At 41.8% G+C, this 17,370-nt stretch overlaps 1 protein-coding gene across 2 annotated transcripts in view; it reads right to left on the reverse strand.

Annotated features, from left to right (window-relative positions):
- Window positions 1–7,164: 7,164 nt before the first annotated feature.
- PPP1R21 (protein phosphatase 1 regulatory subunit 21) overlaps window positions 7,165–17,370 on the reverse strand; it is a 59,794-nt gene continuing 49,588 nt past the window's right edge. For both annotated transcript variants that reach the window (XM_022573895.3, XM_022573896.3), the window contains exons 19-22: window positions 16,937–17,053; window positions 14,720–14,818; window positions 13,573–13,701; window positions 7,165–11,309 (exon numbers count right to left, since the gene is read on the reverse strand). In XM_022573895.3, coding sequence (XP_022429603.1) covers window positions 11,280–11,309; window positions 13,573–13,701; window positions 14,720–14,818; window positions 16,937–17,053 — 375 coding nt within the window. In that variant the 3' untranslated portion in view covers window positions 7,165–11,279. The remainder of the gene's footprint in view (window positions 11,310–13,572; window positions 13,702–14,719; window positions 14,819–16,936; window positions 17,054–17,370) is intronic.

A 17,370-nucleotide genomic window follows, 5' to 3' on the forward strand; every position in this document is an offset into this window, starting at 1 on the left:
GAAGCAGACGGCTGGGGCCTTTGGCAGGTCTGAAACCACCCTCCCCCTCTAGGACCTTGTCTTTTCTGGGTGGTGGGGTGATGGGGGGGAGGCTGGGGGGGCGGCGGGAGGTTGAGGCGACTTGGGGTCGTGTTGCCACGTTGCTTCATTGAGCTTTTGGGCTTGGCTTTCTCTTGTGATTAGAACTGAAGAGGTTTTTTTTGCCTTTTTAAAAAATTGAAGTACAGTATAGCTGATTTACAATCTTATATTAGTTTCAGGTGTACAGCATAGTGATTCAGTATTTTTACAGATTATACCCCATTAAAAGTTATTACAAGGGCTTCCGTGGTGGCGCAGTGGTTGAGAGTCGGCCTGCCGATGCAGGGGACACGGGTTCGTGCCTGGTCTGGGAAGATCCCACATGCCGCGGAGCGGCTGGGCCCGTGAGCCATGGCCGCTAAGCCTGCACATCCAGAGCCTGTGCTCCGCAACGGGAGAGGCCACAACAGTGAGAGGCCCGCGTGCCGGGAAAAAAAAAAAGTTATTACAAGATAATGGCTATAAGTCCCTGTGCCATACAGTATAACCTTGTTGCTTATCTATTTTTTACATAGCAGTTTGTATCTCTTAATCCCACACCTTTAATTTTCCCCTCCCCTCTGGTAACCGCTAGTTTGTTTTCATGAGTCTGTTTCTGTTTTGCTACATACATTCGTTTGCATTATTTTTTAGATTCCACATATAAGTGATATCATACAGTATTTGTCTTTCTCTCTGCCTTATTTCACTAAACATAATATTCTGTAGGTCCATCCACGTTGCTGCAAATGGCAGAATTTCATTCTATTTTATGGATGAGTAATATTCCATTGTGTGTATATACACACACACACACCCCGTATCTCCTTTATCCATTCGTCTGTTGATGGACACTTGGGTTGCTTCTATATCTTGGCTAAGAATTATTTTTGAAGCCTCTGTTGAGTGCCTCCTCTTTTCCTCTAAGGTGAGACCAGCCCTGGTCACAGGGTAAGATGAAAGGTAAAGATGGAACCCCACCTTCCAGGGCCCATCAGTACTCAAGAGGAGGAGGACAGGGATAGCCTAGTGAAGAGCCAGGCTGTGTGGATGGGGCAGGAGGCCGCCTGCAGAATGTAGAAGAGAAGGGGAGCTGTCATCTGAGGAGAGGTTAGAGGGTGACATCTAGTCCCTAATCCATCACTTGCTAGCAGGTAACTCTGGGCAAGTCGCTTGACATCTGAGCCTCTTCCGCAAGCAGGGCTGCCTCACTGGGAGTCAGAATGAAAGGAGAAGATTCACTGGAGGGATATCCAACCCCAGGATGGGAGGCTTGAGTAGAGTCTGAACAGACTCAGAGGAGAGAAAAGAGGGTATTCCAGGCCCTGGCACACAGAGCTTTGGAGGCTGGCAAGACTGGAAGGCTTAGGAGAGGTGGGAAATGTTTGGGTGAGAAGGTGGAACTAGACATAAAGCAGGAAATGGGAAATCCATGAAAGTTTTTAAGCAAAAGAATATTTTGATGCAAGTGGTATCCTATTCACTTTTGTATTCCCAGAGCCTGGCATACAGTTGGCACTCAGTAAATCTCTGCGGACAGCCTGGCCTCAATAGCTACGCCACCACATCTGTTCATGGCCAGCTGTGACCTCATTTTACTCCATTTCCTGTCCCTTTCCTTGCTCTACAGTAAGGAGACCCTCAGACTATATCATTCTCCTTTTCATTAACAAGTTTCCCTTTTCGGACAGCCTCTTCACAGAAACCATTTAGAATTTCCACACTGTTTAACAAGGGGTCCCCAAGTTGTCTGTAAATATGATCTAGTAGATTAACCTGGAACCTCAAAACTCAAAGTCAGCTGAAGCTGTCAGGATCAATTAATATAAATTCAAACCAGCTTTCAGAAACGCCCAATTTGAAAGGGGACTTGGTTGGAAAGTGAGGATTTCAGATCTAGGATAAGCTTAGCCCTAAACGCTTGATAAGAACATTCCTCTCTAAAAACTTTACAACAGTAAGTCTCTATTTATATTGCAACATTCATTCAAAATAAAGACTTGTGGAAAACCATATTCAAAACAACATTAATCAGTGATAGCTTCAACTACAGTGAAAATGAAACAGGAAAAAAAAAAATCACCATTTTAAGTACATGATGCATTCTGGCCCGATTTTTTTTTTTCCTTTTTTGGCCTTACCGCACGGCATGTGGGATCTTAGTTCCAGGGATCGAACCCGCATTCCCTGCATTGGAAAGGCGGAATCTTAACCACTGGACCGCCAGGGAAGTCCTTGGCCTGATGTTTTTAAACAACTTTATCCATGAGGAAACTTGAATATTCTTTCAAAGGAAATTTCCAGAGATAAATAAAACACCTACATCTTCACTGAGAATGCCAGCTGAAATCAATGATACTTAGGAGGATGACCACTTATTTCAGAATGGCCCGAGATTCCAAAAAGCACATAAAAAGATGCTCAACATCACTAATTATTAGAGAAATGAAAATCAAAACTACAATGAGGTATCACCTCACACCGGTTAGAAGGGCCATCATCAAAAAATCTACAAACAATAAATGCTGGAGAAGGTGTGGAGAAAAGGAACCCTCCTACACTGTTGGTGGGAATGTAAACTGGTACAGCGACTATGGAGAACAGTATGGAGGTTCCTTAAAAAACTAAAAATAGAACTACCATATGACCCAGCAATCCCACTCCTAGGCATATACCCGAAGAAAACCATAATTCAAAAAGATAAATGCACCCCAGTGTTCATTGCAGCACTATTTACAATAGCCAGGACATGGAAGCAAACTAAATGTCCATCAACAGAGGAATGGATAAAGATGTTGTACATATGCACAATGGAATATTACACAGACATAAAAAGAACAAAATAATGCCATTTGCAGCAACATGGTTGGACCTAAAGAGATTGTCATACTGAGTGAAGAAAGACACAGAAAGACAAATATGATATTGCTTATATGTGGAATCTTAAAAAAAAGGGGGTGGTACAAAATGAACTTATTTACAAAACAGAAGTAGAGTCATGGATGTAGAAAACAAACTTATGGTTACCAGGTGATAAGCAGGGGGAGAGATAAATTGGGAGATTGGGACTGACATATACACGCTACTATATAGATATAAAATAGATAACTAATAAGAACCTGCTGTATAGCACAGGGCACTTTATTCAATACTCTATGATGGCCTATATGGGAAAAGCATCTTAAAAAAAAAAAGAGTGGGGCTTCTCTGGTGGAGCAGTGGTTGAGAGTCCGCCTGCCGATGCAGGGGACACGGGTTCGTGCCCCGGTCTGGGAAGATCCCACGTGCCGCGGAGTGGTTAGGCCCGTGAGCCATGGCCGCTGAGCCTGCACGTCTGGAGCCTGTGCTCCGCAACGGGAGAGGCCACAACAGTGAGAGGTCCGCGTACGGAAAAAAAAAAAAACAGTGGATATATGTATAACTGATTTACTTTGCTGTACACCTGAAACTAACACAACATTGTAAATCAACTATACTCCAATTAAAAAAAAAAAAAAAAGCAATGGCCGGAGATTGGCTATCCTTTGTCCTAGAGATGGGACACTCTTAGGTGTGGCTTAAGCTACAGTTGTACAGTCCCTTGGCCTGCTTCCTAGAGTGTATCCAATTAGCAGTAAGTGAACACCTACTATGTACAAGACATTCTGCTAGGCACTGTGGGGGAGTAAATACAAGGCCATGGTTCCTGCCACACAGCACCTGGAAGTTGTTCAGGGAGACGGCATATGTGAAAATGACTGTGAGGTGTGTTGACAATTTAACGTAACAGAAGAGATGCCCTAAGGAAATACGGGAAAGCTGGAGAAAGGGAGAATATTCTTCAGCATCTAAGCGAGATAGTAAGTGACATTTTTTTCTTAGTTAACTGAACTGTGTTGTTTCTATTCTTGTACCTATGGGGTGTCACCATTGAGCTATCCCACTGGTGTTTAGGGAGCAGTGGGGCTATTTAGGGAGCAGAGATCATTACAAATAATACAAAGGTTCTAAGTGGGGTAGGTGCCTTTTGAGGCTCCTACACCCACAAGCCAGACAATAGTCTCTAGCATAGCATGTTTCCACCCAGGAGTCAATTCTTCTGATCCTCCCTTTCCCAAACCAGTTATTCTAATCCTGCTCTATAACCTTTTCTTTCAAAGAGGTAGAAGAACTGTAATGGGTTTTCCTGCTCTAATTCTCTGATTGCCAGTTAATTTCCCGATTTGGAGCTAATTTGCCAAACAGCTTAAAAATGTAAGGCACAGGCAAAGCTTACTGACAAGCTTTCCATTTATCATCATGGTATCTGAGGACTGGCCCTTAGCCAAGAACACAGCTTCCTCTTCTTTCCAAGAACAGACCACTCCTTGTCAGTGTGGCTCTGCCAGATGGTTTCTTAGCCATCATCAACCAAGGTGCTATCTTCATATGTGAAAGTTATAGAGGAGTTTGAAGCCTTTTAAGAGCTGGGAACAACTGCCAAGGTCAATGCTGCATAGAACAAAACTGCACATTTTTCTGTCTGAGGATTTTTATTACGAAGAAAGCTTTAATTCATGGTCATTTGGAGAGAGCTTTTTGCTCCAAATTTTTGGTGGCTTTCTTAGCTAACTGGTTCCTTACTTTACTTATTTTTTTCTCACATTTTTGTTTGGAAATAGTGCAGCCAAATTTTTGTTATGTTTTTAGTGGACAATGAACTTGGAAAGTTGTCATGTTGTTAAAAAGTATCTGTTAGTATAACTGATACAGTTTCTTACCAAAAGCAGTGGAGAATCCAGTTTTATCAATTTGGAAGTGAGCAGTTCTGCTTATAACAGCATAATGGGGGGTGGTGTTTAAAAATGACATAACAAGACACGTGCTATTTATCAGTTTCTCAAGCTGTGCCTGGAGCATCTTATCGCTTGACCCAGGCCTGCTGCAGAACAGAACGTGAACAAGTGCCCCCTGGAGTTGTCCAGCCAGCAAACCTACCTCCCCACCCCATCGCATCTCATTAAAGAGCCCTTTTTCTTTATTTGGAATTTCTTATAACATAATCCTAATTTTGATTAAAAACATATATATGCATGAAAAAGAACAGGAATAAACAAAAATATTAATAGCTGAATCTCTACAAAAAAAGATGTGTGCTCTTCACACTTTTCCTCATTTTCCAAATTTTCAACAAGAAGCATGCAGTATGTAATGAAGAAAAAGTTGGAAATGTCGTTTCAGTAAGTTCTGAGAATTCTGTCTTCTCCAGGAAGCAATGAATGACTAATTAAAAGTCCTTTTCTTTTTCTTTTTATTTTTTTCCTTTGCTTCTACGTGGACTTCAGCCAATTGAGTTCCTACTCTGTGCCTAGACTGAGAATTATCTCTCATTTTTCACTTTCCATGCTTTAAGAGGCCTAGACAGAATAGATGATTCTTTGAGAGGGCACTGCAATGGCACGTAGAGGCAAAGGACACCCACTGGAAAGGCTCGTGCGATGAGACAGAGTTATTTTAAGAGCAGGACACACTTGATGCCTGGGATGGTGAGGCAGGGAGATCCCAAGACAGCAGCAGTGCTGCTGGCCTAGAGACCAAGCAGGATAGCCTGGAGCAGATTGAAGGACTCTAGGAGAGACTTCTTTTTTTTTTCTCTTTGGCCACACCACACGGCTTGTGGCATCTTAGTTCCCCGACCAGGGATTGAACCCAGGGCCCCGGCATTGAGAGCACTGAGTCCTAACCACTGGGCCACCAGGGAATTCCCTAGGAGAGACTTCTTGAAGAAGATAAATTTAGCTAAGCACCCAATTGAATCTGACCACACTGAGACAAGAGTTATATACCAGGGAGAGAATTTAGGAATAAATTAGTGATAAGCACCATGGAAGACATAGATAGATAGATGATAGATAGACAGACAGGCAATTATTTACTCCAGGGAAAACAAAGAGTTGTACAAGAAAGGAAAAATCATCATAGTACATTACATGACCCAGCTACCAACAGCATTTAAGTAATCATACTAAAGTATATATGCAATATCGGTCTAATCAAAATGCTGATGTAACTAGTTTGAAGAGAAGACAGGAAAACAGAAAGCATGTACATCTATGTGAGTAGCAGGGAGAGGGAGGAAGATGAAACAGAGACAAATCCTCATCTTCCAACTGCGAAGTCAATTCATAATGCCTAACTGGAAAAGCAAAAGTAGCATGCCATTTGGAAATATGGAGACAGATACCAAAACAGTGAGTGAAAGTGCTTTTCTCTGGGGAGCATGAAATGAGGGGGAGGAGCAGTAGACTTTGTTTTTCCTCGTTTTTTCTTTGTAATAAGTTTTTTTGTTTGTTTTTTGCAGTACATGGGCCTCTCACTGTTGTGGCCTCTCCCGTTGCGGAGCATAGGTTCTGGACGCGCAGGCTCAGCGGCCACGGCTCACGGGTGCAGCCGCTCTGCAGCATGTGGGATCTTCCCGGACCGGGGCACGAACCCGTGTCCCCTGCATCGGCAGGCGGACTCCCAACCACTGTGCCACCAGGGAACCCCTGTAATAAGTATTTTTAGAACAGCCTGACTCAAACTGAGTTTGTAACTTTGGTAAAAATACAGACATTTAATAAAAGATGTTACAGCCTCTATGTATTATTTCTCACTTGCTGCCTTGTCTGAGATGAGCCCAGGGCAGGATGGATGACATATGGCAGTTTGTAATTATGCATTTTCACGATCACTTTGTTGCAGACTATAAGCTCTCAAGGGCAGCCAGCATGTCTGTTTTGCTTATCGCAGTTTCATCAGCACTGAGCACTCAGCGGGCACTCAACACATACTTGTTGAGTGAATGATGAAATGGGTGAGGCAGATTTAGAAGTCAGCGCTCACCATCTTTACAAAAGTATACGTAACTGAAGTGTTTACAGGGGAAACGATCCAATGTCTGGGGCCTGCTTTAAAATACTCCAGGAAAAGAAGAACTGTGGGGAAAAAAATGAAACAAGATTAACAAAATGTTCATAAGAATTGATGAGGACATACGGGCTCATACTAGTCTCTAGTTTTGTGTAGGCTATAGAAAATTCCCTTAAGAAAAGAGAAATAACAATGAAGGTTGTACAGAAAGAGGGTTATAAGGAAGGGGCAGCATCATGGCATAAATTTATTAAATTCAGAATTTGGTAGTTGGGAAGGTTTGTGTAACAGGGAACACATAAATAAAAATAAGGGTCAGACAGAGAAAACCATAATTCAAAAAGACGCATGCACCCCAAGTTCACTGCAGCACTATTTACAATAGCCAGGTCATGGAAGCAACCTAAATGCCCATCGACAGACGAATGGATAAAGAAGCTGTGGTACATATATACAATGGAATATTACTCAGCCATAAAAAGGAACGAAATTGGGTCATTTGTCAAGACATGGATGGATCTAGAGACTGTCATACAGAGTAAGTCAGAAAAACAAATATCGTATATTAATGCATATATGTGGAACCTAGAAAAATGGTACAGATGAACCGGTTTGCAGGGCAGAAATAGAGACACAGATGTAGAGAACAAACGTATGGACACCAAGGGGGGAAAGTTGCAGGGGGCAGGTGGTGGTGGGATGAATTGGGAGACTGGGATTGACACATATACACTGATGTGTATAAAATGGATGACTAATAAGAACCTGCTGTATAAAAAAATAACTAAAATAAAATTCAAGAAAATAAAAAAGTTAAGTGTCAGAGAAGAAAAAAATCATGTCAAAAGCAAACCTTGTACCCGGGCCATTAGCCCAAGAAGCTAAATAAATGCTGAAAGAAGGGGTAGGGATACTTAATGAAGACATGGGAAGGGAAAGTTGAATGAAGTATAGGAGTTACTGAGCACTTTAATATTTTATCCTCCAAATATATACCAACAGTGCCTGTAGGAATAGAACTGAATGCCCCTGACGTAAAAGGCTCACACCACAGCAGTGAATAACCCATGCTCTGGAATCAGACTAGCCTGGATCTGAGTCCCGGCCCTACACGTACTAGCTGTGTGACTGTGGGCAAACTGCTGAGTCTCTCTAAGCCGTAGTTTTCTGTCTATACAATGGGGACAGTAATAGCACCAATGAGATACAATTATTGGAGGTTCCAATGAAGTAAGTCCTGTCAAGTCTTACCCATGCCTGACTTAAGTAAATGGCTAACAAATGGTGGTCACTATATGCCTTGGCAAGGGATTCTGCCAAGAGAGTGAAGATCTTAGCAGTTAAGTTAAAAGGGGACAATTTTGTCAGGAAACGAACTGCACCCTCTACAGTCCTGCCCTGTCCCTCAGGGAACCCTAGGAAACCTCCCAGAGGCACTGACCCTTACAGAGTGGCCGAGCAGTCCACAAGTACGGCCTGCAGGTCTGTGGGACCAGCCACCAAGCAGGGTGATAAAGGTGCCTGGTCTGGGAGCTCTGGCAGCTCACGGCTGGTAGGAGATACAAGTCCCAGCCACCAAAGGCAAGAGGGACGCAACCCAAGGTTCACATTTTCTCTGTAAATGTGAAAACAGGACAGGTCCACGTCTCAGGAGAAGTGAACTTAGAAAAACAGGCCCACGTCTCAGGAAAAGTGAAACTCTTCCTGACCCAGAGGTCTGAGGAGTTTCAGAAAGGCAGAGGGAGAGTACACTGAGTGCTTGGAGGAGAACGAGGAGAAAGCGAGCGACGGTCAGCGTACATGTCTCATTTGTACACGCTACAGCCAAATCGCGCCCAGTGGGCAATGAGGGGCCACTGTGAAGGCCTTCTTTCCAACAGGGAAACAGCTCTGCAGAGATATGTTTCAGAAAGAGTCTGGTAAAAGGGGCGGGAGGTCTGGAGAACAGGAAGACGAGTCATCCAGACCGTAGGGAGCCAGGACTTGATTTAAGGTATCGAATAAGGAGAGGTTAGAATGGAGAGATATGCAAAGACAGGAAGATTCAGTAGGACAAGATAAGCAAATGAGATGTGCCAGGCGAGGAGCAATCCAAGGTGATTCCCAGGTGTTCAGCTAAGTCACAACCAGGTGGAAGCTAGCTCGACCCTCCCTCTCAGCCAGGTTTGTTCAGGTCAAAATCCTTGGCTTCACCTTTGACTCCTCTTTCTCTCACACTCCACATTCCGCCCAGTCAACGTTCATTCAACAAATAAATGCTCACTGAATGCCAGGTAGTGTTCCAGGTACAGGGGAAGATGGCAGTGAACAAACTAGACCAAAACCCTGCCTTCATGGAGCTGTATCTTCTAGAAGAAACAGGCAATAAATTGCCTGGAAACAGGCAATAAATAAGATAAGTAAGAAAAGCATATGGTATGTTAGATTCTGATAAGTATTGGGTTGGCCAAAAAGTTCGTTCGGGCCTTTCCATAAGATGTTATGGAAAGACCCAAATGAACTTTTTGGCCAAACCAATATTAGGAGTAAAACAAGGCAGAGAAGAGTAATAGAAGTGTACGGGGGAAAGAGTTGCAATTTCAGCAATTCCTATCCACTCCCTTCAAAATAAATCCAGAAATAGACTTCACACAACTTCCACTACCACCAGCACGGTCCAGGCTACCATCATCTCTCAACAGCCTCCTGCTACTGCAGTAGCTTCCCAACTTGTCTGTCTGCTTCCGCCGTTGCTCCCCTACAATCTATTCTCAGCATAGCAGCCCACAATTCCACTAAAACATAAGCCAGATGAGGTCACTCCTTCATCCCAAACTCTCCAAAGGAGGAACAGAAATGGACCAGAAATTCCAAATGCAGCATTACAGAACACTGAAGGTCTAGCAGGAGCGGGAAACTCTAGGTTTACGGTGGAGCTAATCAGCACGGTGCTTGGGGACTTAGGTGCAGCTGCAGTGAAAACAGCTGGTTCAGTTGATGGAGAATTAAAATGAGCAGGTCACAGAAAACGGAAAAGGCAAAGGGGCTAGGGACTCAAAGGGCCGGGAGGATGGGACTGAGCTGACTGACCCAGAGATCCCCGAGACAGGATTCAAACACTTTCATACTATGGGGACTGTGCACAACCACCAGAGTCTGCCTCTAACAGTGGCCCAGAGGCCAAGGAGTTGGCCTTTATGTTGAGCACGGAGGGAAGCTGGTGATGAGCTCTCAGGTGAAACAGAATAAAGCATTTTTGGAGGGTGACTAGCAACTGCCTAGAGAAGAGGCTCAGAGGAGATGAAGCTGCAGGCAGGGAGGTGAGGAAGAAGGCGTTTCAGGTCTGCGGACCTAGCCTGGGGACTTGGACCTGGAGTGAAATGGGCATGTGCAGGAAACTCAGAAGAAAGGAGCAACATATTTAGAGACTTGGGGATGGAGGTGCTGGGAAAAATTTCACCCGTGAAATATACACTGAAATGACACAATGTTTATGAAAGAAACCAAGAGGAGCCTGAAAGGGCTCAGGGTCCTTGCTTGAAGCATGGTTACAAGTACCTTGGGAGGTACTCAAAGCCTTAATAAAGGATTAACTGTACAATTATTCCAATTTGGGGGATTAGAAAGATTATATCAAAATCAATTGGGATTTGGTAATTTTGTGAAGCTTACTTTAGTAAGTTTTAGTTTCCTTCATCAGATTTTCATAGAGAGACTGAAAGTTTGATATAAGTACGAATTTATTGACATCAATTTCCTTAAGCTATTATTCCAACACAGAGAGGGTACTGAAGAGTTGAAGACAATGATAATAAACCCACAAGATCTGAAGTTTTCAAGGCCCACTCCCTCCAGAACAGACAGAGAGAGCAGGAGAGAGGGAGGGAGAGAGAGAGAGAATGAACAAGTCTTCAAAAAGAATTGGAAACTGCTTTCAATTACAGTAAGAATTAATGACAGTTTGACAATTTAAGCATTTTATCCAGAAACACATACCTATTCCACAGATACCAAATTGATTACCATATCACTGAGTTTGAAAATATACAAAATATTTGTTGTTCTTACATACTGAAATTAAAGCCTAATTTTAAAAAGTGCACAGTAAAAACAGCATAAGGAAACCTACAATATCCATGGTACGTGTACTGTTTTCCGTTTTACTGTCAACATCAAATTCTGGATTTACCTTACTGGTTACAAATATATTTTAAATACTTCAAGGCCATTTACAACACTGACTACTTTACTAGGTCCAACAACACTCCAGCTTCCTGAAGGCGGCCAGCCCTGGACGTGGAGTCTCGGCCCCGCAGCTCCGCGCAGCAGTAGCAGCTCTGCAAAGAAGTCACCAACCAGCTCTCTGTAAACTATCGACTCTTGTTCTTTTTAGAATTCCCCTGTGCAAAGAAAAATGTCAACAATAAGAACGCCAACCTCTAGAAAAATCATTCACGCAGTTTAGACACCAAGCTGTCTGGAAGCCATATTTCACTGTGGAAAACTTTAGTTTCCAAGAGGGAGAACAGCTGATAACCTTGCATCGCTAACTTTTGAACAGGAATCACAGAGCGGTTTGTTACTTTTAACTCTCCCCACTTTCTCCGTCCATGAACCTTATTCCCCTGGGGTCTGAGGACAGGCAATAAAGAAAGAAAAGAAAGCTATCTTGGATTTATCAAACCTCAAATATTCATTTTGTTCCAAAGACAATGTAGTTTATGATTTCATAAAGCTGATAAAAACTTTTAGCCTGAACATGTTCCTTTGCTGTTGAAATAAACACCTTTTAAAGGGTCTTAATAGGTACTAATTTTGAACATGTGCCAACTAACACCCCAATGGTAATGATTACTGTCAAGGGGAAGATCAGATACCAGTTGAGAACAAGTTAGAGAGAAGATGTCTTAACTTATTCCCAATTCCCTCACATACGGAGATTTGGACTTTCCAGTTTTATGTAACTTTTCTTCTTTCTGGAGAGGTTCAAATTCCTACATTTAACTATTACATATAAATACTTTTTTTCATTAAGTAGGAAATGATTGCAGAACACAAACATTAAGAGCAAGATTATAGCAAACAAATGGTTTTAGGACGTTTACTTGGTATCCAATGGAGGCCATGTCAACTCAGCCATAAGATGATGCCATAGCAATTTAAATGACTAATAAATGGGGGAGGTGTGCAAAATATAGGAACCACAGAATGATCAAAGAAAGGTTAAGAACAGAAACTACAAAGTGAAGAAGGATCTCTAACTCGGTGTTTTATTAATGACAGATATTCTAAGGACTAGATTAAAAAGTTCTAAGAGGGCTTAAAACTTCCCTCACTTCTAAAGTGGCTGCAATACAATTACCTTTGGGACAATGAGCTTTGCTATACCCCACAATAACCCTTCTCAATTAGGAACCGAATGCCTTCTGCAGCTCTGAGGCCTGAAAACTTTCCCTATAATCACTGCTACTTTTTTTCAAATGTTAGGTGCTAAAGCAGGCTTTCTCCTACTACTCCCACTAACACATGTGCTTTCTACATGAGTCGGCTATTGCCCTGATGGAATATCAAGAGGCCAAAAGCGTTAAAGGAGGCCCAACACTCCACCCTCTACCTCCAAGCTAAAGTTCCTGAAGCACAAGTAACTGGAGAACCCGAATCAGAACCACACTGGGTGGTTACAATCATCACAAGATGTCCCAGAAAAGCATTACAGACATTCTCTGAAGCAGCCGGAGGCCAAACATTAACACAAAACTCCACTGAGAAGCAAAATTACGAAACGCAGATTCTAGTGCATTAACATGATACATTTTCCAAGGAGATACCAACTGAGCGGGATGCTGCTCTGTACCACCACTGGCAGATGCTAAAATGAAGCTATAGTTTGTTCATCTCTATGTCTTCCCCAGAGCCAGCACACGGCAGGAACTCAGTACATGCCTGCTAGATCGGTAAGGGGCAGCAGTGGATTTCAGAGCACAGGCTGGAGACAGTAAATCCAAGCTGCTGGTGGCAGCGTATTGTCTGAGTTACCAAAATATGCCAAGCATCTGAGATGATGCGTGAAACCAACTCCCCGGCCTCTTGAAGCTTACCTTTCATGGTAAGGGTATATACATTATGATACAACAAAGAGACATGATATGTGGATATGCCCTTCAACACAAAAACATTACCAATATCTACTGACCCCAGCCTGGACAAGCAGAGGCTTTATGGGAAATGAAATCTATGAACTTTTTGGAATTAAAAGGACAAAACAGTCCTAGGTTATATGAATATGTATGAGAATAAATTTGCTAAAGAAGGTTACTCTTCAACAGCACCATTTTAGATTCACATAGATAAGAGTAATCCCCATCATAAACCCCCCAAGAATCCTCCTAACTAACAGAACAGTAGCAGAAATGCCAAAAATGCCCAAAATGCCAAAAAGCAACGATCACAGTGTTAGGGCCTCAGAGGTTAGACCTCCTCTCAACTTACAACTCAATCAAAGAATCTTCATTCTACTTTCAGATAAGAAGACAAGTGAAATGATTTATAAACACTTCAGATCTCTTAACCTTTTGTTTCTGAAGCACACAGCAATGAAATACCTTGTATTAAATACATTAAATATTAAATATTACATTGCAGAGACACCCCTTCCTCTCCTACCTTACTAGACATCTTTAGTGTGTCAATCTCTTCTCTCTGTTTAGATAGTGTCTCGTTCATGCTGCACAGGTGGTCGCTCATCATACTTAACTGATCCTCATAACTCCTCTTGGTAGTTGTCAGCTCATCCTAAATGGCCAGGGAAAAAGAAAAGAGAAAGCAAAACCCCACTAGTCATACCACTCTAAAGCTTTTTTAATTTAGGAAAAAAATGTTTGAAAAGTAACCTATCAAGATGACCTATCTGATCAATTAATATGAAGGTTAAGCCACAGGCCTAACAAGAGAGCAAAGTTAAAAGAAACAGGGCAGACGTTTTTCTCAGCCTTCAAAATATGTTCGGAATTTCTTTGCAAAAATAAAAAAGTTTCCTTCTGTGCCAGGTATAAAGATGTCACACACAAAAAAGTGGGCTATATGATCTTTCTCTCAATTCTCTTAGATTTTCCTGAACCTTCGGTGAGGTGGGGAAGGTGATCTCTGGCACGTCCCCACTACCCCACACCTTGACGGCCCACCGTCCTCTAGGCAGGGCCCTCCCTGGAAGAAGCACCTTCCTCTCTCTTTCCAGCTCTCGGGCTCTCTTTGACCTTTTAAAATCTAATCCTGTGCTCCTAGCTAATCTGATAAACGAATCTGAAACCAGGAGGAAGTGCATGAATTATTTCTTTGCCTGTATCACTTCTATATTTAATAGGGGCTTTCTGGAAGCTAGGCTTTAAAACAAAGCAGTGAGTAAGGAGGAATATTTTGCAGCCCTACCTTTCAGTTTATGTCAGTTTTATGAAACAGTAAAGAGAAGGAACAGAGTCACATGAACAGAACAAGCCTCCCGCCCACCATGACAAGGATTAACTGGAAGGAGGAGAAAAAGGAAGGACTTCGGGTAAATAAGTACTATTCAAAGAAATGCTGACTGCAAAACTACTTACAATTAAAATAAAGTCAGAGCAATAAATAATACAACTACTTCTTGCCTGACATAAATGAGATGTTACTTTAAAATGAGTTAGAAATAAAATGGTTAGAAAAATGTTATGTCTAGAAGCTTAAATGCCACCATTTGAGAAAGGAAATGCTGATTTTTTTGGCCCAAGAACTTTCAATGAAAAAACATACTAACACTGCTTAGGTATCATGAACTCACCTGAAGTCTGCTGTTGTTCTGACTGGCTACTTTCATCTCTTCCGCCAGTGCCTCTTTAGACTTTTCAGCCAAGGCCAGTCTTTTAGAGAGTGCTCGGCACTGTTAAATCAGAAAACATTCAATTATCCCAGGGACCATTTCCCCAAACCAAATTTACTTCAGGGAAGGTTACTAGAAAACAATCCCCCAAACTGAAAGTACTTCCTCCCTTCCTTCCACAAATATCTACTGAATATCTACAGGCCTTGTACCACACACTGGACCACACAAAAGAAAGATGTGGTCCTCACTCTCATCATTTTAATAAGGGAAAAAAAGTCTACTAACCCAAGCTCATCGCTGTTTTTTCCTAGCTCTAGCCTGATGACCAGTGGCTACAAAACCACCGGAAGTTTCTACATTTACCCAGGATTCATTTACACCCACACTGGATGAGAAGGGAAGTGGTTATTTCAAAAGTGATCAATGGCATCATGCAATATGAATCCTAAGATACTTTTCTTGTGTTTTAAGTCCTTTATTGGAGACCATATAACAGAAACAATAAAAGCTTTACAGCCCCACTCAACAGATGAAAAAAAAAAGTGAGTACAGGACTTCAAAGATCCCACTTGCTGTCTTTGGAGATTCTAACCAAGGCTATCCAGAGACAGAGTAGATCAAGAAGAAAAAAGAAAAATTCTATTTCATACTACTGTTCAAAGAGGGCGTGCCATTAAAAGGATCACTAAATTTTCTGATAAACCATGAGACTGACAAGGAGGATCTGTTAAGACATGTTCAAATGTTATGTCAACATCAGACGCTCAGACCGACCATTCCAGTAAAGTAGTACAGAGGGTTACCGCTTCCTGTTTACAGACAAGGAAAAACTAGAACAATTTAAAAATTCTTGTGTCACAATTGTGCTGAAAGAATTTACTAAGATAAGCAAATCTCTTGGAAATAAGACAGGCTCAGAAATTCCCCGATTACTCATTTTACTCCTCACAAGAGAATTTCAGGAAAGTTCAGCCAACCAAATCAACCACCCTCCTTTAACCGCACATCTATCGGTATGCTTAGCACTGAACCTGAAAAAGAGGGAAAGAGTTTTGCAAAGCACGGGTCCTCATGAGGATGACAATCAAGTCTAAGAGAGTAATTCAGAAGGCAGTTAGGGATCCAAACCAGGCCACCATGATGTGCTGCGTGCACTGAGTGGCTGGGATGGTAAGCACTGCAGCAGTTCTATGGTGAGTCGTCCACCTTGCCGTCCTCCCCGTTTTCTACAGCTCAACAGCCATCACTACTGATCATCTTATCAAACAGGTATGCATCACTAAGCTAGGCACATCATTTATTTCAGCAGGAGGAAAGAAGCAAAGCCCCCCTCCACTCCTAGCAACTGGATTCCTATCAACTCTTCTCCGTCTCTGTAAAACAGGAGAAAATCACAAAGTCGCATCCCAATGAAGGGTGTTGTCTTTCCTTTGTCAATTTCCTTCACAGTTTAAAGCATTATAATTCTCCGTCTAACATCTATAACTAACCTTTTAATAAAAAGTTTCCCGTCAGAGACCTTACAGGTATTCTTATATATTGAGCGACATCCATTCTATCTTATCATTTGTTTCTCACTCTTTGATATCTGTAATTTCTTCCTTCATTTTCTCCCCTTCTTATCAATGAATTTGTATAATTTTATTATCTTGCATAGTGTTTTTCTAATCCTCTTAAGAAAATGAATTATTTGGTGAGGGAAGAAGAAAATGTAACAAAAAGAAAGATTTTGTATTTTTTAAAGGTTGAAAGAGGTTACATTTTGCATTTTATCATTTACAAAAACTGATTTCCACAAGTTGTCATTAGAAATAAGAGAGTATTAAAAAAAAAAAAAAAAAAGAACCAGGCATACTTTGCTTTGAATTTCCCTAAACGAAAATTCCTTGATCTATGAATGTTACCTGCCTATAACTTTCTAAAACAAGATTATAATCTATAATTATAATGCTCCAAAACATGCTACATAACCATAAGAAAGGCTACCTGTTATATTCACTGCAATAAAGATTTTTGGTTGGTATGTGGACCAATCTATACGAACTCTAACCAAATCCATATTGCAGACACAGACTCTGACCTCTCTCTTCTAGTGAACAGCAGGAGGCCAGGACAGTGACCTAATTCCTGAAAGGGTTAGAAAAATCCACCTGATCCAATTAACTCTCCACTCACCTCAGCATAAAAATGCACTGACTTGCTATCAGCCAGCTGCAGCTGAGACGTCAGTTCCACTATCCTTGCCATGTAGTGATTTCTAATTAAGTCTTCCCGAGATTCCACATCTGGAGCCTAAACAGAGCACACATAACTCAATAAATAAATGCCAGTGGAATGAAGCAGTTCTGAGAGAGAGAGAGAGAGAGAGGAAAAAAAACAAAATTAATATCACTTTAGCAAAAAAAAAAAAAAAAAAGACATTTCCTACATTTTCCTTTGAAATTTGATGGGAAATCATAGTTTTCCCACCCCTCGGAGAAACTTCAGACAGGGCAGGTAAATATATATTGCAAATTTCTTTTATTCAGCACCTGCCTATCTCACAATGAAGCTGAGGCTTCAAGAGAACAAAGCAGAAGTGAAGTCTTGGGACGCCCACCACCCATGGG

Source organism: Delphinapterus leucas, chromosome 13 (genome assembly GCF_059928025.1).
Source record: "Delphinapterus leucas isolate spDelLeu-1000000601 "Yukka" chromosome 13, BTC_Dleu_Yukka2, whole genome shotgun sequence".
Taxonomy (NCBI): domain Eukaryota; kingdom Metazoa; phylum Chordata; class Mammalia; order Artiodactyla; family Monodontidae; genus Delphinapterus; species Delphinapterus leucas.